The 23,260-nt window shown below is 41.9% G+C and overlaps 1 protein-coding gene across 5 annotated transcripts in view; it reads left to right on the top strand.

Annotated features, from left to right (window-relative positions):
* agap1 (ArfGAP with GTPase domain, ankyrin repeat and PH domain 1) overlaps positions 1 to 23,260 on the top strand; it is a 189,483-nt gene that overhangs the window by 81,349 nt on the left and 84,874 nt on the right. For 4 of the 5 annotated variants that reach the window (XM_085448187.1, XM_085448186.1, XM_085448189.1 and 1 more), the window contains 6 exons: positions 6,185 to 6,243; positions 7,344 to 7,431; positions 13,124 to 13,138; positions 14,871 to 14,956; positions 15,121 to 15,262; positions 18,811 to 18,945. In XM_085448187.1, coding sequence (XP_085304313.1) covers positions 6,185 to 6,243; positions 7,344 to 7,431; positions 13,124 to 13,138; positions 14,871 to 14,956; positions 15,121 to 15,262; positions 18,811 to 18,945 — 525 coding nt within the window. The remainder of the gene's footprint in view (positions 1 to 6,184; positions 6,244 to 7,343; positions 7,432 to 13,123; positions 13,139 to 14,870; positions 14,957 to 15,120; positions 15,263 to 18,810; positions 18,946 to 23,260) is intronic. The other variant, XM_085448188.1, reaches the window with a different exon arrangement.

The raw sequence follows: 23,260 nt of genomic DNA, 5'->3' as shown, positions 1-23,260 counted from the left end.
ACATCAGAAAAAGAACAAAAAAAGTGTCCTGTGGTGGTATAAACCTTTCACTCTGCCTTTAAGTGGGTAAACAATAAATCACTTAGTGGATGTTTGCTTTTATTGAGCGTGAAGCTGTAGTGGAGGAAAGGAGGTGTGTTGGGTTTCTAACTCATGACCTAATTTTGGAGATTCCGCCTTCATGTAGTCAGGCCGTGATGGAGTCGTATCATCCACCCACAGGCCCTCTGTCTCCCTCTTCCTCTCAGCCTCGTAAATACGACACGTTGACGGATTGATTGAGTTCAGGTGTTCCTCCCACGCGCTCCCAGATGCTTTCGCTTCATCTCATCTGGACTTTCCCTCTTCTTGCAGCACAGATTCTTTCAGTCGACATTTGTGTTTCTGTTTCTGTGATGACCCCTCGGCAGCCTGGAAGTAGACTAAAAATACCAGATTGTAGCTAAGGGCGGTCATCACAAAACACGACAAAGCATCATCACTGTGCAGATGTTAGTCAGTGGTCTTCTCAGGCATAAAAAAAAGTCCCAAATCAGCTCCAAAGGTAGATCAGTGCAGCCTGAAGCTGTCGTATTTCTTCCTTTAAACCCGGCCTCACCTCCCAGTTCAACCACCAGCTGATGCTTCGTCAGCCGCTAACCATCTCCTCGCTTTGCTGGTGCATCATACTGGGAACCAGCAGAGGGGAACTGGAGGGCTGTGATGGAAAACAGGAAGCAGCTGGGTCAACATCCTGCCTGGCAGGGAGGGAGGGGTCGGCCCCGACACAGGCCGCCGTTTGTTGAGTGGGTGAACAATGTCCCCCTCTGTGTGCCCGCCAACCAATCGAGACGCTCCTCTCTGGATGGTTTCCAGACAGATGAGATGTTGGCAGCAGCAGTTTGGGCTCATTAAAGGGAGGAAAGAGGAGCAGTCAGGATGCTGTGTGGTGGAAAGTCAGTGGTTTTTAAGCTAAAATGAGGAGATTAACCTCCTAACACCCGAACTCTATCATGGCATGCATTTTTAATTTTTCTTTGCTATTTGGGCTGATTGGGACCTGATGAATGTAAAAACAAAGAATTACCAGATTTTTGCTTGTTGCCAGTGTTGGTCAAGTTACTTGAAAAAAGTAATCAGTAACTAATTACTGATTACTCCCCCAAAAAAGTAATCCCGTTACTTTACTGATTACTTATTTTCAAAAGTAATTAATTACTTAGTTACTTAGTTACTTTTTAAAAACACGATTTACAACCTGAAGAGGTGATAAAGTGATAGATCTTTCAGCCCAATTCTACTTTTTCTACATAATCCATCATACAAAATGTAATCAAATGGAAAAGTCTCTTTTTAAAACTTGTTTTATCAGTTTTAATCTTTTAACTTTATGCATCAAGCAAAACATTTAATTATATGCAACATTCTCTGACTTGAATAAATTAGTTTAACATTTAAACCTATTTTCTACACATTCCAGCACATAAAATAAAATATTTTTTGTGTTTTCACTCACTCTTTCAAACAGATGCAAGTAAAACACAGCAGAAAATAAATAAAGTCAAAGACTCAGCGGTCCTTTTGCTCTATTTTCACCTGTAAAGCAGGAGCAGGGTAGGCGGAGGGTTACCCTGGTGCAGGTGTGCTGCGGTCAGTTGAAGAATCCGCGCGAGTGTCTCTGTGAGTTTCCAATCACGTCGTAGGTACTCGGTGCTTGCTCGGAAGTTTAGGGGTTTTTTTCGCTGTAAAAAGAAGTTTTCTTCCCACGCACGATGGACGCTAATGTTTTTGTCACTTTTTATGGAATCAAACTCAAAGTAAGGTCAGTACTTCCACACTTTAAACGCTGCACGCTCATACTCTCTCCCGCACTCGATATATTATCCATTGTTGATCTGCACACAGCTGCTGTCACCAACGTCGCACTTGCTTACGTCACTGTCATGAGACATTCTCGCAAAAAAATCACGGTTTTAGTAACGCAGTAACGCAGCGTTCCTACGGGAAAGTAACGGTAATCTAATTACCGATTTTGCAATAGTAATCCCTTACTTTACTCGTTACTTGAAAAAAGTAATCAGATTACAGTAACGCGTTACAAGTAACGCGTTACTGCCCATCTCTGCTTGTTGCCTAATTTTTGTTTCTGAGAAAAATGAGATCCACATATGAGGACATTAGTTTTAAATTTCGTTAGAACAGTGGCAGTATAATGTCCTCGTTAGTGGACATCAGGCCCTTGTAGAGAAAAATTAAGTATTTTGGTCTAGACAACCGAAAACGTGCTGTCCACATATGTGGATAAGATAAGATAAGATAACCTTTATTAGTCCCACACGTGGGAAATTTGTTTTGTCACAGCAGGAAGTGGACAGTGCAAAAGTTATGAGGCAAAAATTAGAATACAATAAGAATAAATACAGTACACAACTGTACAGAATAGAATAAAATACTATATACAGTAGAATAAAATAAAATAAATATACAATAAGATAAAAATAGAATACAAATACAAATACTATATACAACTGAGTAAAAATACAACGATGACAGAAAGGATTATTGCACTTAGTATTATTGCATATGTATGGATGTGTGTGCTTGATCAGTTAAAGTCTTTATTATGGAGTCTGACAGCAGTGGGGAGGAAAGACCTGCGAAATCTCTCCGTCCCACACCGTGGGTGCCGCAGTCTCCCACTGAAGGAGCTGCTCAGTGCTGTCACAGTCTGCTGCATGGGGTGGGAGATGTTGTCCAACAGGGATGACAGCTTAGCCGCCGTTCTCCTGTCACTCACCACCTCCACTGGGTCCAGAGGGCATCCTAGAACAGAGCTGGCCCTTCGGATCACCCTGTTCAGTCTCTTCCTGTCCCCAGCAGAGATGCTGCCGCCCCCAGCAGACCACACCATAAAAGATAGCAGAAGCCACAACAGAGTCATAGAAGGTCTTCAGGAGTGGGCCCTCCACTCCAAACGACCTGAGTCTCCGCAGCAGGTACAGCCTGCTCTGCCCTTTCCTGTAGAGGGCGTCTGAGTTATGAGTCCAGTCCAGTCTATTGTTCAGATGAACACCAAGGTACCTGTAGCTGTCCACAGCCTCAATGTCCATACCTTGGATGTTCAGTGGTTGCAGTGGAGAATGCTTGTGCCTGCGGAAGTCTACCACCAGTTCCTTGGTTTTACTGGCGTTGATCTGGAGGTAGTTCTGCTGGCACCAGTCCACAAAGTCTTGGGTCAAACCTCTGTACTCCTTGTCGTCCCCATCAGTGATGAGGCCGACTATTGCAGAGTCATCAGAGAACTTCTGCAGGAAGCACTGGGTGGAATTGTGGGAGAAGTCTGCAGTGTAGATGGTGAAGAGGAACGGAGCCAAAACCGTTCCCTGTGGGGCCCCCGTACTGCAGACGACCCTGTCCGACACACAGCCCTGAGTCCTCACATACTGTGGTCGGTCGGTGAGGTAGTCCAGGATCCAGGTAGTGAGGTGATGGTCCACTCCAGAGTTCACCAGCTTGTCCTTTAGAACCGAGGGAAGAATGGTGTTGAAGGCACTGGAGAAATCAAAGAACATGATTCTCACAGTGCTTCCAGCGGTCTCCAGGTGAGCGAGGGAACGATGTAGGAGGTGAATGACGGCATCATCCGCTCCAATGCCAGGCTGGTAGGCAAACTGAAGTGGGTCCAGTGATGAGCTTGTTAGGCGCCGAAGCTGAGCCAGGACCAACCGCTCCAGGGTCTTCATCAGGTGGGATGTCAGAGCCACCGGCCTGTAGCTGTTGAGGTCCTTGGGGCGTGAAGTCTTTGGCACTGGTACAACACAGGAGGTTTTCCAGAGCTGTGGGACTCTTCCCAACCTCAGGCTCAGGTTGAAGAGGTGCTCCATCACCCCACACAGTTGGTCCGCGCAGGACCTGACGACCCTCGAGCTGATGCCATCTGGACCCGCTGCCTTCTTGCCATTAATCCTCCTCAGTTCCCTCCTAACCTGGGTGGTTGAGAGAGACAGGCTGGAGCCTTGTGTTGAGTGTGTATTGGATGCTGCAGTTGGGGGTGGGGGGGAGTGAGCAGGGTGAATAGAGGAGGTGTGAAGTGTCTGAGGTGGAACAGCAGCAGTGGGGGTGGGTGAGTCTGCAGCCGATGTTGCAGACTGCCTCATGGCTGAATCAAATCTGTTGAAGAAATGATTCAGTTCATTTGCCCATCTCACATCCCTCCCAGGCAGAGAGTTCTGCTGTTTGTGGCCCGAGATGGTTCTGAGGCCTCTCCAGACTTCACCAACGTTGTTTTGTTGAAGCTGGTTCTCCATCTTCTGCCTGTAGCTCTCCTTCCCATTCCTTATCAGTCCCCTCAGCTCTCTCTGCACCCTTTTCAACTCCTCTTTGTCTCTGGATTTGAAGGCCCTAGGAGGATGCCAGGTGGCCTAGGAGGATGCCAGGTCCTAGGAGGTTAAAATTCAGAATTGAGACAAAAATGTAAAAAAGAAACTACATTAAAACATCAGAAACCAGCTGAATCAAAAGAAAATAAATTTATTGAGATATTTATTAGTTTTCTGTCAGTCTTTTTCCTCCATAGGGAGCATCGCACACTCTGCACGAAAACTGTCAGTGTGAGTCTCAGGTATCAATGCGTTAGAAAACCAGTGTTTCATGGGGCTTTTAGCACTTCCTGTCAGTACTGTGTAGTCTGAGGGTCTGCAGGCTGACACAGATTGCTGCAGATGAATTAGTAAAGAGGGGCTGGAGGCTCTAAGTGGCTCTGGCCCACTGGCCTACTTAACGGCAAGCCCGAGGTGTCTCAGAGTCCAGCAGTTTTAAAGGAGCCTGCGGTGGGATGACGGCTACAGAAAACATCTGGACGCCTCACGTTTTCTTTTTTATGAAAGGCGTTCATCAGCAGTTACTGAAATACAGCTTCTTTAATGATAAACTCAGAGGTTAAAGGTCGCACATCTCTATGCAGACTGAAGAGATTCCCCATATGTGACCACAGACATGTTAATGTCAAAGTATTGAAATTAAGTTGTATAAATAGAAATATTTTTAGATTGAAATGCCAATTATGACTAAGTTTCAATATAGATGAAATTAAAATGTCCCAATTTTGTGATTTCAATATGAGTTGAAATGTGACTTTAAATATTTTGATTTTATTTGTTGTATCTTATCCAGTAAAGTTTGTTTGAGGCTTTGAAACATTTTCTATTTACTTGATAACAGAACTTAAAGAACTACAGCTCCATATTGAATACTTTAAAGGTGTGTTAGAGTACCTTTACTGTACGGTTTTTAGCTGACTGTAGAAAACAAACAAACCCAGCTCTCTGTAAGAGGCCACATTCTTTCAGTAGGAGGGCCCAGATTTGGTCCACGGGCCTGTGTTTTCTCACTGCTGGTGTTTTGTCCTGTTTGAAGTGTGTGTGTGTGTGTGTGTGTGTGTGTGTGTGTGTGTGTGTTTTTAAAACCACAGAGTGTTTTTGTTAGAGAGCCGTCTCTGCAGTGTGAGTGGAAACGACCTCCCTGATAATACCAACATTATCGCACTCCAATAACACACACACACACACGCACACACGCACACACAGTGCAAGTGTGTGTGTGTGGTTTGACATCATTTGGCCTCCGCCCTCCTCATTTCCCATGACCTCTGACACTCGGCACCTCAGATGGTTGCAGGAGTTAATTTGTGGGGAACCTTTAGAAGAATTTAGAATACAAATATTTTCTCATCTACTGATTTTGTCTTTATTTCCTGATTCTAACATTTGATTGATTGATTCTAAGATTAAAGTGCTTAAAGAACATATAGATTAATGTAAGTTGATCTCCCTCTTAATGGACTTGTACGTTTTTATATAGTGTTATTTTTTGGTTGCTTTTAACCTTTGTATTTTCTCAGCTGTGGTTCTTCATGGTTCTTCTGTACCATGACGGTATTTCTGATCGTGTCCTGTTATCGTGTTCAGTCTGCTGTGACTTTTGGCCTGGTGTTGGTCGTCTGTCAGCTTTAACAAGCCTCTTCTTCCTCTTTGTCACCCTTAACAAGCCTCTTCTTCCTCTTTGTCACCCTTGACACCACTGAGGAGGAGCTGATTGGCTGCCTCGTTACTCCATCAGGCATTTTTAATTCCATTTTTTCCCTGAAGGCATCACATGTTCCTCACAGTTTAATAATGTGTGTTTTTCCTTTCTTTGTGTCTTCCAGATGCGTTTGTAAACAGTCAGGAGTGGACGCTGAGTCGGGCGGTGCCCGAGCTCAAAGTGGTGAGTTCAGAGCGTTAAAGGGGAGGGGGTCACCTGTCCAAGAGTCAAGCTTCAGCGGGATGGCATACCACTATGGAGATCATTTCCTGCCAAAACTTAACAAAAATCCCAACAAACAAACAACAAACAGAAACATTAAAGAGATTTATTTTTTAAATGTCGAGATTGGCTGCTGTTCAGGGGAGCAACTCAATGTAAAGGTGCTCTAAGTATTTTATTTTGAAGATTTAGTTACTTCTAAAAACCCAACCTGGACTTCTGTCTCACGATTCCTGACTTGCAGGCTTTAGGACACTACAAGAAGTGAATACACGAAGATAACCAAACAGATGTACAATTTTGATCATTTTAACTTTAAAGATTAAATAAAATAAAATAAAATAAATGATAGATGTTAAAATTGTGAGATTAAAATTTCATAAGTTAAATGTTTTGAGATAAAAGTTTAAAAACATGTTGAAAATGTAATTCAAAAGTAAAAATGATTAGATGAGATTAACTATGAGGTCATGTCAAAATTATGAAAGTAAAATGTCAAAGTTGTGAGATTATAACATCAAAATTAAAACAATACATCACAACCATGAGAAGCAAACTTTAAAAGCAAAATGTTAAAATAAAGTCAAATATTTACGTTAAGTATAAAAACTATAAGACCAAAATATTAAGCTCAGAGATAAAAGTAAAATATTACATTTTATGTCTAAAATGTCAAAATTATGATATAACTTGGGGACTAAAAAAAAAAGCTTTTATAGCACAATATTAAAATTTCAAGATAAAAGTTAAATATTCACATAATGTATAAATATTTTAAGAGTAAAATATCAATATTTTCATTTAACTAAAATTTAAGTTGAGATTATTATGGGCCTAACAAATAAAAAAATTGCGAGTAACTATGATTCATATTTCATTTCTGCTGAAGCATTTGTTTGTCCACTCACAGAAACAGTAACAGCTCCATGTGCTTGAATTATATCATCTTCACCAGCAACACTAGAAAACTTTTAAAACCAGTATGAGTTCCTGTTGATGGAGTGATTACAGTCTGCTGAATGTTTTAGGAGATGCTAACTTCCCTTCTGTCTCCCCCTCAGGGCATTGTGGGTAATCTGGCCAGTGGTAAGTCAGCGCTGGTCCACAGATACCTGACGGGAACGTATGTCCAGGAGGAGTCACCAGAGGGTAAGAACATCATAGCATGTCTGTCTTTGTTTGGCTGGACCAGCTATTTCTTCTTCTTCTTCTTCTAATAAAATGGCAGAGCAGTCGTCCGCCTTCTCAGACTGAATCAGTCTAAAACACAGAGGAGAAAATAATGAGCGGATTAAACGTCATTTAACGACCTCCTTACAGCACAAGCCTAACCAGCAGAGCGAAAAAAGCTCCTCAGTCAGGCTCAGAAGCTTTCCAAGTCGCATTAAAAAGAGATTTCACTCCACTTTTGGGAGAAAGCTGAAGTGGTTTTTTTTGGGTTCAAATAAACATTTGTAGAGTTTGAGATGGAGCTGAATCACCGCAGGAGGCTTTAAATGATCAGATCTGCTGGTTTAATGCCGATCTGTCAGCCTGTTAGAGGGAAAATATATCAATATAAGCAATGAGTGACTGAAAATGAATACTGAGTGAGATGAAAACAGCAGAAAGTGACATTAAAAAGTCAAACTTTTATTAGATATTTGTTCTGCTTACTGAAAAACCAACAAATTTGACCTCTTTGGGGCGTGAGCGTGGATTTAAAAAGTGAAGAAGAAGTGATTTAAGCATAACATCGCGCTCAGTTGCTTAATATCTGAGAAACAGTGAACACCCAAAAGGTTAAACTTCTCTGCTGGCTGACCCAGAATCACTTATGAAACTTTAAAGATGACTTTTTGTCTCAGAGAAAAGATGAAGCCCTACTTTCCTCCGGTGTCTCAACTCACACGCCCTGCAGGGACGGCCATATTCCTCATGTAATATTAAAGCTGCCCACACACACACTGTTACTGTACAGGACGGCAGGGTCCTCAGGCACAGACCCACTTTACGAAACCCGCTTTAATATTTCAGCACATGAGCTGTTTCCTCTCAGGGATCCTGCACGCACAGCCAAGGCACTTTCTGCTCACTTTCCTTTATCAATCACACCGACAGACGCTGCAGCGCTTTTACTTTTCATTCATTCATCCTTCTACTGTCCAGAGAGGTGGTGCACCGAACTCACAGTTCAAACCACTGGTGAGGAGCTTTAAGCTCGAGTTGTTTAGTTGAAGCAAAAAAGCTTCTTTATTCCCTCAGAAAAAAACAACAAAAAAACTGCATCTTTCTGATAACTAACAGGGGCGATACCTCTGCCTGTATAAAGAAATCAATGGCATGTATGGAGGACCAAACTTGCCAAAATAAGCAAGCCAATAACACAAATTATGCCATTAAATGCACCTATAAAAATATTAAAAATGATTGCCGTCTTTCACATGAGACATAAATGGGTTTTTTTCTTATGTATTATTTTTTTCTGTTTTCCTTTTTTTTTTAAATTTATCTGTCTTTATTTATACATAAGTACGTCATTACGTTTAGAACTTTTAAATTCATCTTGCAGCTGCTTTTATGTTTACTCATCTTTATATTTATTTTGCAAGTTATTTATTTTTATCATCAGTGTTTTTTATTTCTTTTTAATTTTGGCAGTTTTGGTCCTTCGTGCATAACTAAAAATATATATTTATGAAGCCTGACACCAAGTTTTTAAAAAGTTTTTAAAAGAGCTAAAAGAAGAATATGCAAAGGATGAAAATCCAATAGTTAAATCAAAATCAAAAGTTTATAACAGCTTCAAATCAAGTCTGAAAACAGTCTAAAACTAGTAAATATATAAATTAAAGTCCAAAATAAACTCTAAATAACCCAGACCAGGTCCATAAAGTCCCCAAACAAACACAAAAGAATTTAAAACAAGATCTTTTATTGTTTAATTTCTTCTTTGTTGCTTTTACTTACCATGATTGCCTGAACGTTTTATTGTTGTAAATGTTTTTTGGGTTTTTTGTTCTTAATCTTTTCACTGTACATTTTAGTCCAAAACCATTTTCCAAAATTAACAAAAAATGGCAAAAATCAGGTCAGAACCACAATCCAAACACAAGTCTACAATTAGGCCCAAATTCGTTGACATCAATTTGTATATCAAATATCAATATCAAATTACTCTAAAAACGTCTAAAATGATGACCAAACTCCGTCTGAAATCAGTTCTTACATGGTCCAATTTAATGAACCCAAAATAAGTCCCGAACACCCCAAAACAAAGTCTAAAAGCAGTAAAAATCAGTCTAATATATTTCAATAAATATTTTCAAAACTCGTGTCTATGCTCAGTAACGTTAACATATTTTTAAAGAAAGTTTTATTTTCTTCACTATTTCCTTGTTTTTGGTTTTAGTTGCGTTAGTGCTCAATACCCTTCTTTTTGCTGTCCTTTCACATTAAAAGCTTTAAGTTGGCTGACCAGATGAAACTCCGTTACTTTAAAACCTCTGCAGAACGTTTTGAATTTTTCAGTCTAATTAAAAATGCTGCAGCCAGAAGTCTTCAGACGGAACAGAGTCAAAGAAGTACTTTGGCTACTTTTGAGGGTCCGCTGTGGAGCTGCAGCTAATTACCCCCTGCCGACCTCTTTGTGTATTTAAAGCCTTGAAAACCATCAAACATGGTTTATTTGGGAAGAAACCTTTGCTGCTTTTGTTATGTTGTTATGTGGGGACCCACCCCGAAATCAGCCCGCAGACCAATTTTAGCTGCTGGTCCCTCTGCGGAGAGACTTCGAAGTGTGGGAGGCAGGAAGAGGAGGAGGTTTATTTTTTTAAATTTAATACGCCTGCAGAGAGGTCGATCAAAGGTCAGCTGATAAGAGGGGACCCCAGGGACTACATTAAAGCACAAAAAAGAAAAAAACTACAAGCAGAGCAAAGACAGCTGGGAAGAGAGTTGGTGGCGATGGGGAATCCCAGAGCAGATAACTTCACGCTAAAACATGAGAAAGTCTTCCACGGTGGTGACGTTCTCCTCAGTGTCGTGCTGCTAAATGCCCGGCGGCCTCCCGCCTTAATTACACTGCAGCGCTGCCAAAAGCAACACGACACGGCTTTTCGAGCAGGTCCACATACCACATTCAAACAACGGCTCCCCCTTATCTCTTATCGAATTACTTGGCACCACTGCCCGTCGAGGAAGCGGCGATTCAAGTCCAATTAAATAAAAAAAAAAGGAGATAAAAAGCTTTTCTGAAATCGTTGCATAACCACAGAGAAATAAAAGCAGCCCAAGGGGGAAAGCTGTTTTGAAATTCCTCGGATCTAAAAATACTCCGGCTGCCTGGATTCCCATGGCGATTGATTGGAAGCGGAGTTGGTGGCTTGCGAGCGGCGAGGCGACCGCAGCGCCATGAAGCCACCGACCAGAACTATTCTGAGGCTGCAGGCTGGAGCCTCGCTGCTGCAGAGGGAAAAAAAGCTTCATCGCTGACTCAAAAACATGCAGGTTGCCCAGATTTACCTCTGTGGTGCGTTTAAGGACTGTCAGAAATGCCCAGATTTATTTCTATTTCTAAAGACTCTGACACTTTGCAGAGAGTGAAATCCTGCAGAAGCAGCACTGATAGTTTGAGAAAAAGTCCGACTGAGACTGTTTGTACAGCAGCACATGGGATCCATTACAACAGGGAGAGAGAGGGGAGCTATGGTTGGGAAATCACCCACAGCCACCAAACTAATGCTGCTGACTGTGGTTTGAGGAGCTGCCGCTCTCACAAGCAGCCAAACATCATTCACAGATTCTATTGTTCTCGTGGCTTTAACGGAAAAAGAAACGCTGGGAGGCATCAACAAAGTCTCCAGTCCAATCTTTCCAGAACAGTCATTAAGTTTTATTTTATTACTCTATTATTATTTTTGTCAGGTTTACACAGACATGTGGAGAGGCAAGCTTTGGTTCAGTCTGCGATTTGTCAGAAAAGAAGGTGACACCCCAAAAGTTTAGTTCATTATTATTTATTCTTCAGTGATCGTACCAGAAGGAGCAGGAGTACAGCTCTGCAATCTGCGGCTACAAGAAGTCAACAGAGTCTCAGCATCAAGGAGTCATAGAAGACACACGTGTATTTAAAAACCTCAGATTTAATCCTGCCCATAAAAACTTTTCTCTTGCCACAAGGGGTCACCACAGTGGGTCGCTCTGCATGTTTAATTTGGCAGATTGTTATGCTGGGCAACTTTCCTGACGCAATCTCAAACGGGATTAGTGTCTCCGACTGGAATCTAAGCAGTGACAGGTGAGTATGGTGGCCACCACACAAGGCAAAGATTAAATCACCTCCCAAAATTTCCAAATCTGAACCTAAAAAATTTACAAGAAGTCCTAAACTTATTCCAAAATTGAATCCAAAACTTACTAAGTCCCGAATTAAGTTTAAGTCAAACCAAAACCCAGTTCAGAATCATCCAAACCCCTAAAGAGTTAAAAATCAGTCTTGAATCAAGTCCCAAGGTTAAACACCACAAAAGTAAGTCCAAAAACCAGATCACTAAATCAGAATCCCAAACTGAAAAATGTCCAAAATTTACAACAAAACGAAGTCAAAGTCAATTTAAAACAGTCCAAAATGATTCCAATCAAGTTCTTAAAGAGTCCAAAATCAAAGTCTTGAATAAAGTCCCGTAGTAACTGAAACAGCCCAAATCTAAATCTCCAGTAAGTCTAAAACAATTCAAAACCAGATGATTGTAAGTCACAAATCAAGTTCAAATGCTGCAAAGCCACCTCCCAGAAAATTTCAAATCCAAGTGCAAGTTTTAAAGGGCCTCAAACTAATTTTAATAATAATTTCAACCCACAGTCCAAAATCAAAGTCTTAAATCAAGTTCCAAATAACTCAAACAGCACAAAACTAAGTCCCCAGTAAGTCTAAAACAGTTCAAACACAGACCCAAATCAGAGGACTAAAGTCCAAAATCTTCCAAACCATGTCCCTGAATAGTCCATAATCAAAATGTAGAATGAAGTCGGTTTTTAAATGAGTCTAAAAGCAGCTTAAAGTCAAGCCAGAAAAAGCTTTTTTTTAAAAACATAAATAAATAAAAATCTACTCACCAAAACCACAACTCAGAAAGTCAAACTTTCTAAATACAGTCGAGTTCAAACAACTGAAAACTAAGTAAACTGTAAATCTGAAACAGTCCAGATGCAAAACATTTAGGAAAAAACATAAAGAAAAAACTCTGAAATGGTCCCAAAACATAGTTGATAATGAAAACAGTCTAAGGTTGATTTCCTGCTGCCATTAGGTATCTTTAGTGTAATGCTGGGGCGGGGCAGCATGTTAAAGCTTTGTACTCCGCTGGCTCTTCCACATCATTACTCATACAGAGAAAACACGTTCAGCATGTTACAGAATGGCAAAGAAATCCAAACGTCTTCGTTCAGCTCCAAGTTTGCTGAAAGTGATTAATGTGACCTCAGCAATGTCTAATGACTCAGCGTCTTTGTATAAATCTGCAGTAACGAGGTGGTGACAGTGACATAAATGAACCCAAACTCATGAAGGAAAGCGGTCCATCCTTCCTCTCACCTCTGTCCTCCTCTTCCTCTCAGAGCTTTTCTCGTGTTTACGTGTTTGTTTATTCACTGCTTTGACCTCCAGCTGACTGCAAATGAAACTGTGTACTGTTCTTTACTGCTCTTTCTACTTCTTCTTCTCTCTCGTGTCCTCTCTTTGAACCTCTCTCAAACACCTTCCTCGCTGTCTCCTGATTGGACTGTGCATGCATTAACTGTGGCTGTTGTTTTGCTTTTTGTTTCCTCTCTTTCTTCCTTCGGGGCTGATCTTGTACAATAGCTGACGTGGATGCAGGTAACTATCCTTCCTCTCTCCTTCACCTGTCCATCCCTCTATCCTTCGATCCATCGCCTCATTGGTTCAGACAGCAGCACGTTGAGATCAGCTCGGGTTCAGCACCGCGTCTCATCTCCGCGTCATCAAACAACCGCCAAACATCACGCTGCACGTCTCCAGGGATTTAACTGCTTCATCTTTCATTTTTGTTTTTTGTTTTTTTACATGTTTGTACAAATAATTTCATCAAGTCAGATTTGAAACATCTGGATTATTTAATGCTTCCAGCTGCTGAACCTGAAGCTGAACTCGATTGGCTGCTGCGACTGAATGTGTAGCTCCGCCCCCTCATTATCTAATCATATTTTTTCTCGTCTCCATCCTCATCATGTTCACCTGCTTCACTGATTTTCTTCCATCTTGATCAAAAAAGGTGAACGATCTTAGATTAATTTCAGATCACTAGTGAACCATTTTTCATGTTTAGTAATAAATCCGTGTTCACTTTCCTTTTTCTGCCTGTTTAAACTCCAAAGGATGAACTTATGACTTTTTATTTGTCTTTAAAGAATCAATAAGTGATTCTATTAACCGATTAAAGAGAAAATCGTAACACTGGAGACTTTAATTGCATGTGGGGATCAGTCAGCTGTGTTTATGATCCTGTTTCGTACGTTTGTTCCTATAATGGTGCAGAAGTAAGATGACTAGATGGCTGTATTGATCAGTGAAGACATTAGTTACATGTTAAAGGTATTAATCAGTTTATCAAGCTGGACTCATCGCAGAATGACCACAGACACACACACTGTAAATAAAAGATCGACATCCACTGTCATAAGTTGTGCTGATGCACTCCTCAGAAGCTTTGAGGGCTTTTATTGTGAAAGGCAGCCCCTCTCACAAAAATCAGCTCCTCTTGACGCAAATATTTAACGTCAGGGTAAAGAAAAGGGCAAGTGATGGAAACATGTCCACTTCCTGTGCTCGCCGCTCTCTAAACATCTACTGTGTTATTACTGCAGCTGCGCTAGCTCGGCCACGCCATCCCAAGATCAGCTGATCCAGCTGAGAGAGAGAGAGAGAGAGAGCCCGAAATAACACCGGTGACTTCCTGTAAATGCTGAGGAAGAGACGCTCGTTCCCACAGTGACTTGCCACACTGCTGTTTATATTTGTGTCAGAGTGGAGTTTCTTAAAGCAACAGCAAGCTCGGAGATGAACGGTCAGAGCACAACAAAATGCACGAGTTCACGGTAGAAAGAGGCAGAAGCTGTCGGATCATCAGTGCTCCTGATGAGATGTTCCAGGTCCTCAGTCATCTGCAGGCACCTGTTACAGCAGAACATCAGGTGGGAGCAGGAAGCTCCTCCTTCTGCCCCCCCTGGATTTTTGACCCTGTTTGAAGCTGGTTTTTAGAGCAGTGTAAGGCACTGAGAGGCTTCCGTATTGCTTAAATGTGGTCACAGCCACAGACTGTACATAAAAGATGGCTTACCCCGTTTTGTGTTTTTTTTTTTTTTTTTTTTTTTAACCCTTAGTGTTTTTCGCTCTCAGCTGCTGGTTATCTCCGTCATCCCCCCCATATGTATTAGTTTACTTTCCTGTCCAATCACCTCCCTCCTGTGTAGCGTTCATCATCTCACACTCGATCAGCCGGATCAATCGATGATCGGCTCCACCTCCCTGTAGATCAGACCTCCTCCCACCGCTGGCATCGCTGTTAGTAACCTGTGTGTCTTTTCTGCAGGCGGGCGCTTTAAGAAGGAGATTGTAGTGGACGGTCAGAGTCACCTGCTGCTCATCAGAGATGAAGGAGGCCCCCCGGAAGCACAGGTGGGTACTGCACCTCCTTCTGACTGGACTGTGAGAACACTGTGAGCCCAGAGAGCCCGGCATTTTTGTTAGGCTGATATTTGTGAGAAATAATGATTTTATGCTTTAAATAAAGTTTGGATTTACAACCTTGTTTGTGTGTGTATGTGTGTGTGTGTGTGCAGTTTGCGTTATGGGTGGACGCAGTCATCTTTGTCTTCAGTCTGGAGGACGAGATCAGCTTTCAGACTGTTTATCACTACTTCAGCCGCCTCGCCAACTACAGGAACACCGCTGACCTGCCGCTGGTGCTTGTCGGCACACAAGGTACTACACACACACACACACACACACACACACACACACACACACACACACACACACACACACTAGCCTCTGTATAGACACCAAATCTTTGTATTGTTTAAAACTCTACTTGAAGGGGTTTATTTTTAGTCCCTAGCAGGAAGCTCTCTCTTTCTCTCTGAACAGTCTGCTTTTCTAGAGCTTTGCTACCACCTAGTGGTGCACAATCCTAATTGCAGCTGTAAACTTGACTTCATTGCCTCTGATTAGCATTTTGTGGCTGGTGTTAATTTTAAGTTTATTCCTCCTTTTCTTTATTTGTATTTTATGCACTCATAAAAGTATTAGAAAAAATGTCTGCCCTGCAAACTGCCGTTATTCTACATAGATCCAGATATAGGAACCATAAAACTGAGAAGACACAGCAGGAAAACATCAGTAGATTTGTAGAGTGTTTAGGCTGAACGCTGGCCAATCCGCGCATCAAAGGACATGAATAATTCTTTGTCGTTACAGTTTTGTCTTTATTATCAGTCTGAACTGAAAGTTATTCCTCTGTTTGGACATTTTAAGGCAGCATTTTCATTTGTTTTACTCTTAGTGGATCAGTTAATCCAATAAAGTAATGATCTGATTAATAAACAGTTGAGTCAAAGCTCACCATGGTAACTGATGCTGCTCCTGACCTGGTGATTTTATGTTTGGGTTTAAAATAATCTGGAAGCAGCACATTTTTATTTACAGCATGATTTTAATAAACTTGATAAGTTCTCTGCTGGAAGAATGTGTTTTAACTAGAGATGGCACGATACCGATTCCGATATCATAAATTTGGATATCTGCCGATACCGTTATGAATCCGATATAGCGCATTTTGTAATGAATAAAACTGTTTTTTTTAAATAAATATCTTGCTGCATTTTGTATAAGTTTATACTCAAGTTTTAAAAAACAAGAGACTGAAGCTATTCTGTTATACCTGTATGCAAAAAATACACTGCACCCAAAACATTTTATAGTTCAGCAACACTGATCAATCTAATAAATTTAAACCTACACCATCCTCCCTATTCTGGCTTTTTATAGAGTACTTACCTACCTAACTAATAGGGTTGCCAACTCCCAGCAAAAATATTAGGGAACCAACGTCCGCCCTTAATAATCACCTTTAATTTAATGCAAGTGTAAAACAAATGCACAGAAATCAATTATTTTTCTACAATAATTAAATAGATTCAACATCTTTCTTCAACAGAATTACAGACTACACAGATGGTGTCTTCCCAAAGGAAAAAATACTATAGCTTACTAGGGTGTATATTAGACTTATTAGTTACTATATGCAATAATGGATTTCTATACATTTAATCAGATGACCACTTTTGTTGTAAGATTCAGATAATTATTTATTCAAAGTTTTTAAATGACATAACAAAGAAAAATATTTCTTTGTGCCCCCCTTTCCCTGTTAATGTCCTACCTGGCCCCCGACAAAACTTTGCTAGACCCGCCCCTGCACAGTTACCAGCTGTCAGCTGCATAGAAAAGGATCCTGGTGTTATTTGTCTCTCAGAAACAGTTCATAACTTCCCTTCAACTCATTCATGTCACCTAAAAGGTAAACCTGTTTCTCCATCACCTGTTCAGCTCTGATGGTTCAGTAAGGACATCTCCTGGTTTCATCTTCATGTTTCCCTCTCACCACATATCTAAACAGACATCATGACCAGCAGCTTTACAGCTGTGGCTCCAGCAAACATCAGCTGATACTAGAAAGTAGCATTAAATACATTCTAACAACAGCTGATCAAGCTTAAACGTGCTGCTGTTGTTTATCCGCTGGTCTCCTCTTTCTAGCGCAAAGTGGGCGATAAACAAACAAGAGACGGGACTTGCGACAGAAAAGCTGATCAGCTGATCATTGATCAGTTTCATGTTTGAAGTAATAACAGGAGAGGGAGGGGGAGTGAATGAGAGAAGTGGATGCAACTGCGCAGCAAAGACAGAATAACTCCAGCTTTGTGTCTACTTTTTAATTCTAACTGAAGTACGAGACAAATCGCTTCCCACTTGTTTTACTTCTCTGGGATAGTTTTCGCCGAGATGAAATGCCGCGGTTAGGAAGCATGTAGCGAGGCTCCAAATGCTCCAACAGACCACCGACAGGTCTCGCAGACAACAGCCGCTCTATCACGTGACACATACTGCTCCGATGCGCTGAGCTGGGTTATGCCAAGTAGCGTGTTTTGTGAGGTGATTTTGTGATACTTTGGATCGGATTACATTTTTTATTTCTCTCCGATATCTGATCCAGTAATTTAGGTCAGTATCAGACCGATACGATACGTAATATCGGATCGGTCCATCTCTAGTTTTAACATGTCTGATTGGTGTAGGGGCACTCATAGGGATGATTTTCTGAGGAAGAGAGCCTGAAGCAGGTAGCAAAGAAAGATGAAAACCACCAGCATGATACCTGTTATCTCCTGCTGGGGTTTTAGGTTTTGTTGAGTCAGCCAAGAAACAATGAAAGCCTAGCTGTGTTGACGACTCTTGACTCTTGAAGCAGAGTCCTGCTGTGCTGTTACTGAGCTGAAATCTTGTATGTATGAATGTATTTACAGTCTCACTGAGTTTGTCCCTGTAAGCTGCAGGCGGAGAGAAACACCAGAGAGCACAAATATTCTCCACAAACGAGCAACAATAAAGACCCAGTGTTTGTGTAATCACTGAAATCATCTCAGGACGCCGCTTCCACATTCTGATATTCATTTCCAGCCGCAGTTAAAGTTACCTGTATAACATCTGCCTGCCTCTGTCATCCTTTTTTCCTGGTGTTCACCTGAAAAAACCAACATGAACCCATGTTGAGTTTAACAGCCAGCACATCTAAGAGTTGGTTCTACATTCTTTAGCAGATAGGTTAAATAAAACAGAGGCAGGTACAGTGATAACAGGAGCAATTACTTTGACACATGTGGTCCCTCAAACATTAAAACAGGAGGAAACGTCTTTAAACACAGGACAGGTTCTTCATGTCACCTCCAGTGACATCTGAGTCATTTTAAAGTAATTCTAGTGTTGTTCATGGAGGCGTTCATTCCTTAAAGTGAAATACTCTCGTATAAATAATTACAAATATTACTAATAGATGTTATTTGGCAGATTTTTGCATGAGCCGGTCCTCTCTAGAGCTGTTGTTACTACCTATTTTGTTGCACTTGGAAGTAGCTTAATCCAAACGTGCTTATTACTCTCATAACCAGCAGATGGCGCCAGAGTACTGCTGAAGTTTTCCTAGTTAAAGTCTGGGCTCTTGTTTCTTTTCACCTTCATGAGCCACAGCGCTGATGTGGAGGCGTTCCTTCTGATTCTACAGGCCAGAAATCTAATAAAATACATGACTGAGTCAGTCTTACGGCTTTTATTATATTTATGACACCTTATATACCTACATTAGGGTAAACGCCTGAATAAAAATAGATTGGTGCCTTTGAGTTTCTTTCTTTTACTGTAAAATGTGGATTTAAAGTTAGACTCAAGCTCTTTCTTTGTCATTTCCCTCTCAGACGCCATCAGCTCGACCAACCCGAGGGTGATCGACGATACCCGGGCCAGGAAGCTCTCCAACGACCTCAAACGATGCACCTACTATGAAACCTGCGCCACCTACGGCCTCAACGTGGAGCGAGTCTTCCAGGATGGTAAGCAGCCATCTGTCAGGGAAAAGTGTCCAACACGACCGGGAAACCAGAGTCCAGTCCTCTGGGAAGGTGACATTCCTCCCCGGCACACTCCCTCCTCCTCCTCCAACGTCCCGGCCGGAGCCATTCGAACGCTCTTAATCACACATCAATTAAGACTTAAATGGACCCGCTCAGCTATTTAGCTCAAACCGAACAGCAATTAAGTTTTATCATAGCGGGGGGAGGAAGGTGGGGGGCTACAAAAAGAGACAATTCCCCAACGGGATTAATAAAAGAATCAGACATTACAGCGGGAGGAAGGACAAAGAGGAGGAGCAGGAGAGTGTCCGGAGCCGTCAAGGTCCTGACTGACCCAGACACTGCATGCACATCTGCATTAAATGAGTGAATAAATATGTGATCTGATCTGTGTCTAAGTCACAGTGACACAAAGACACAGTGTGTTTAGGTACGTAACTGACAAACAGTTTAACAACCTTTACTGAACAAGAGCAACCTGTGATTTCTGAGGGTGGATTTCCCCTGTTCAAAGTCATTCTGTGGTGTAGTTACTGGGAAGAAGCCATAAAAAGTGACGTATCTTTAGTTAAGTCCCAATTAGAAGCCTCAAACCTCAATGTAACTGAGCTTTAGGTTTGTGAAGTATATCCCCTGATGTTTGGCGTCTTCCTTGGTTTGAAGCCCCCAGTTTACAGTGTTGCCTCGGCCATTCTTCACGTATTGGTTCATAGGTTCATTGCGTCTGAAGGCCCAAACTTACGATGCCACCTCCACCATCTTAAGTCGTTTGGTGCTACATGTTTGGTTGAGTATTAGACTTTCTGGGCCCAAACTGTGATGCGAGTCCTGACCGTGATTTTCTTTGTGTTTGTGATTTTGTCTGAGGCAATTTCTTGGTGATTCATTGGATCTGAAAGCCCAAATTTGTGATGCTCCTTCATCCACATTTAATTTTTGTGTCCATGAATTCTTCCCGAGTTGATTTTTGCTGGATGTTTGATATGGTTTGGGACTTCCTTGGACTGAAGCCTTATGAACCCAGACGTGAAGCACGGCAGAGGTCGTGCTATGGAGGTCCAGACTTATGATCATCTCATTACTGAGTTTCAGTTCTGGGTTTGTGAAGTTGTCTTACATCATTTGATAATGGACGTTCCAGGCAGGAGCCAAGAGGGCTGTTTTTGAAAAACCACCTGCACCTGTGGTTTCAGCTTTTTGTCCTGCCTCCTGCACGCTCTCCACATGTAACACGTTCATTTCTATTTCCAGTGTGAGGATGCATCGAGACAGGATTTCTGGAAACCACCAGTTCATGTGTGAAAGTGTCTAAAGACGTCATAATTTATTTCTGCTGCACCAACAAAGATTTACCAAACTGTGAACTTGGCCCTACAACATGAGTATGCGTACCCAGTTATGTTTCACCACTGCTTGTGTTATGTCCCAGCAGCAGCAGTAGTAGAGTGGACCTTTACCAAACAGAAATCTTAGGCCTGCCTAAGACTGAGAAGTCTTTAGTTGATTGGACTGAATCACCCAGATGATCGTTTGTTTGGCTTTCTGACATCACCAATGAGTGATGAAGGCCTTTAGCTGCTACTCTTTTACCCATCCTGCTTTGTGCTGTGTGACTGCAGTGCTGAACCTCTTTCAGACATTCAACAGGAGCATTTTCAAATGTTTGATCGCTCTGAATGCAACAGTTTTAGGACAGAAAGACACAAATCTGTGAAGCTGAATCATCAACAGGAGCAAACAAAAAAGCGGCAGAAAGGTTTCAGGAGAAAAGTTTTTTTTCTCTCTCTCTTATTGCAAATGGTAAACCCTGCGGCTCATTTTTCACACTCTGAGAGCACATTAATAAGAAGAGAGGCAGCAGAGACGTTAATGAAGCGGCGGGCGGGCGACCGGTCGGCAGGCGCGGGGTTAACGGCTGTAATTAGAGAGAGAAATGGATGACACGGACTCAGCGGTTAATTAGCAGCGACTCTGACGGCCTCTGGCTTCTTTCGCGTCCACCTGAGTTTCACTTTGAGTGGGTCTGATCAGATTCTGCCGCTCAGGCTCGGTTTACAGGGTTACAGGTTTGCTCTCTGACTGATGACGACGAAGAGCTGGGAAATCTGTCGTCCGCTTTACGATTGTTTAATGATTCACAGCTTAACCAAAGCCTGAAGCAGACATTTAGCAATCAAAGTCACAGAAATAAAAATATGTCAAGGTGAGGTAGATAGACTGCATGTTAGTGCAGAAAACTTCATGTACTGAGATGGAGCCCAGATGTTAAACACTTCATTTTCAAACTCCTGATTCTGGATTTCAGAGACGTTCTCTTCAGTGTTGACCCGCCCACAGGTGACCAACCATGCTGTGATATGAGGCTGAATCCAGAGCTAACCTGACGATGGTTTGAGGTGGAATGAACGTGACGAAATAAGGCGTTTGATTGCTTTGTTTTGATCCTGGATGCAGATTTTAACAATAAAAGCCCTGCTAATGATTTAAGGCAGGGGTGGGCAATTCCAGGCCCCAAGGGCCAGTGTCCTGCAGGTTTTAGATCTCACCTTGGGTCAACACACCTGAATCACATGATTAGTTCATTACCAGGCCTCTGGAGAACTGCAGGAGCTCATTTAGCCATTTAAATCAGCTGTGTTGGTTCAAGGATACATCTAAAACCTGTAGGGACACCGGCCCTCGAGGCCTGGAGTTTCCCACCCCTGATTTAAGGGCATTTCATATGTAAATTTTAGCTGGTAGTCATCACATCAGGTGACATGATCACCTCTTAACCTGCTTGTTTCATATCTCCCGCAGATCTTTGGCTCATATATAAACTTTTCTGTACGGAAACAGAAGTTAAGCTGAAAAAGAGGCAGGTGATCCCCTCTGTGCAGCGTCGCCTCATTTCAGGGGAACTAAGAGTATTTCTTACATCTCTTAATTTCATGCTTTTGCATTTATTTTTAATAAATAAACTCAAAACAGACAAAAATGTTGTAAAGGATATAAGAAAGTATCATCGGCTTCTTCTTCAAATCAGGTTGAAATAGTTTAACGCTCAGTGCAGTTCATCTATGGGGACTACTTTCTGTGGCGGATGAAGTCCCTGTAAAGTGCAGCGTGTGTGTGTGTCTGTGTGTGATGAGACAGCATGTCCAGAGAAGGAACAGACACAAGTCTTCATCCATCATCTGTGGGCAGTCATTGCTGAGTGTGTCCTGCAGGGGGCAGTGCAGCAGCAGCAGCAGAGGCTCGCTGTGTCGAGCACAGGAAACAGTCGAATCCTCAGAGGAGCGAAACACTGCAGACTTTTAATTGTAAGAGAAGAAGAGCTGCAGTGTGTGTGTGTGTGTGTGTGTGTGTGTGTGTGTGTGTGTGTGTGTGTGTGTGTGTGTGTGTGTGTGTGTGCGGTCGGCCCAGGAGGAAGCTTTCCACACTAAACGCTGCCTTATTATCCTCTTAATTATTCCACTCTGTGTGTGTGTGTGTCTGTGTGTGTGTGCGTGTGTGAGACACTGTCTCCTTGTATTCTTCTCGTCATTATCCCAAATTAATCAGTTTTCTAATCACCCAGCAGAACGATGCAGCAGCCTGCAGCTCTGAGTACGTGCGTGTGTTTGTGTTAGTGGGTATTTATATTTTTACTGTGTGTGTGTGTTTGTGGGTTTAAATTTGAGTCCGCTTTAACTGCAGTGTGTCGGTCAGATGTGTGACAGATGGCTCAAGTGGGGTTGTCAGCTAAGAAGGTTGGTGGTTTGATTCCTGGCTGTTGAGCAAGATGCTGAACCCTGAGTAGCCCCGATGTGTGTCAGTGTGTGGATGTTATGTTAAACGTGTTTATGGGAAGAAAAAGGCGCTCATATAAATGTGTGTGTGTGTTTGTGTGTGTGTGAATGACGCTTGTAGTAGGAGTAGAAAAGCACAACATAAGTATAATTTACCATTTAGAGACAGAGAAGAAGACACACGAGCATGAAACAGCAATGGGGACTTTATCATTACTATTATTTCTAACATTATTATTATTATTATTATTATTATTATTATTATTATTATTATCGTTGTTGTTATCATGGGTTTATATGGGGTAGGGGCACCTTTTGGCTTGTCTTTGGACACACCCCTGTCTATACGTTATGGTGTGTATGTAAATGTTTATCTTATTGTGTGAGCTACAATCGTGCTGCCGTTGAGCTGATTCCCAGTATCACCTGTTGGTTCACCTGTTTACAAAATAAAAGCCTGCACACAAACAGGAAGTTGGTGAACAAATAATGTCTGAAACCTACTTGCATTAAATTTGTATAGT

Source organism: Copadichromis virginalis, linkage group LG23 (genome assembly GCF_057382275.1).
Source record: "Copadichromis virginalis isolate Kocher_CV1m ecotype Utaka linkage group LG23, C_Virginalis_male_GT1.1, whole genome shotgun sequence".
Classification (NCBI taxonomy): domain Eukaryota; kingdom Metazoa; phylum Chordata; class Actinopteri; order Cichliformes; family Cichlidae; genus Copadichromis; species Copadichromis virginalis.
This window is presented reverse-complemented; position numbering and strand designations above follow the sequence as displayed.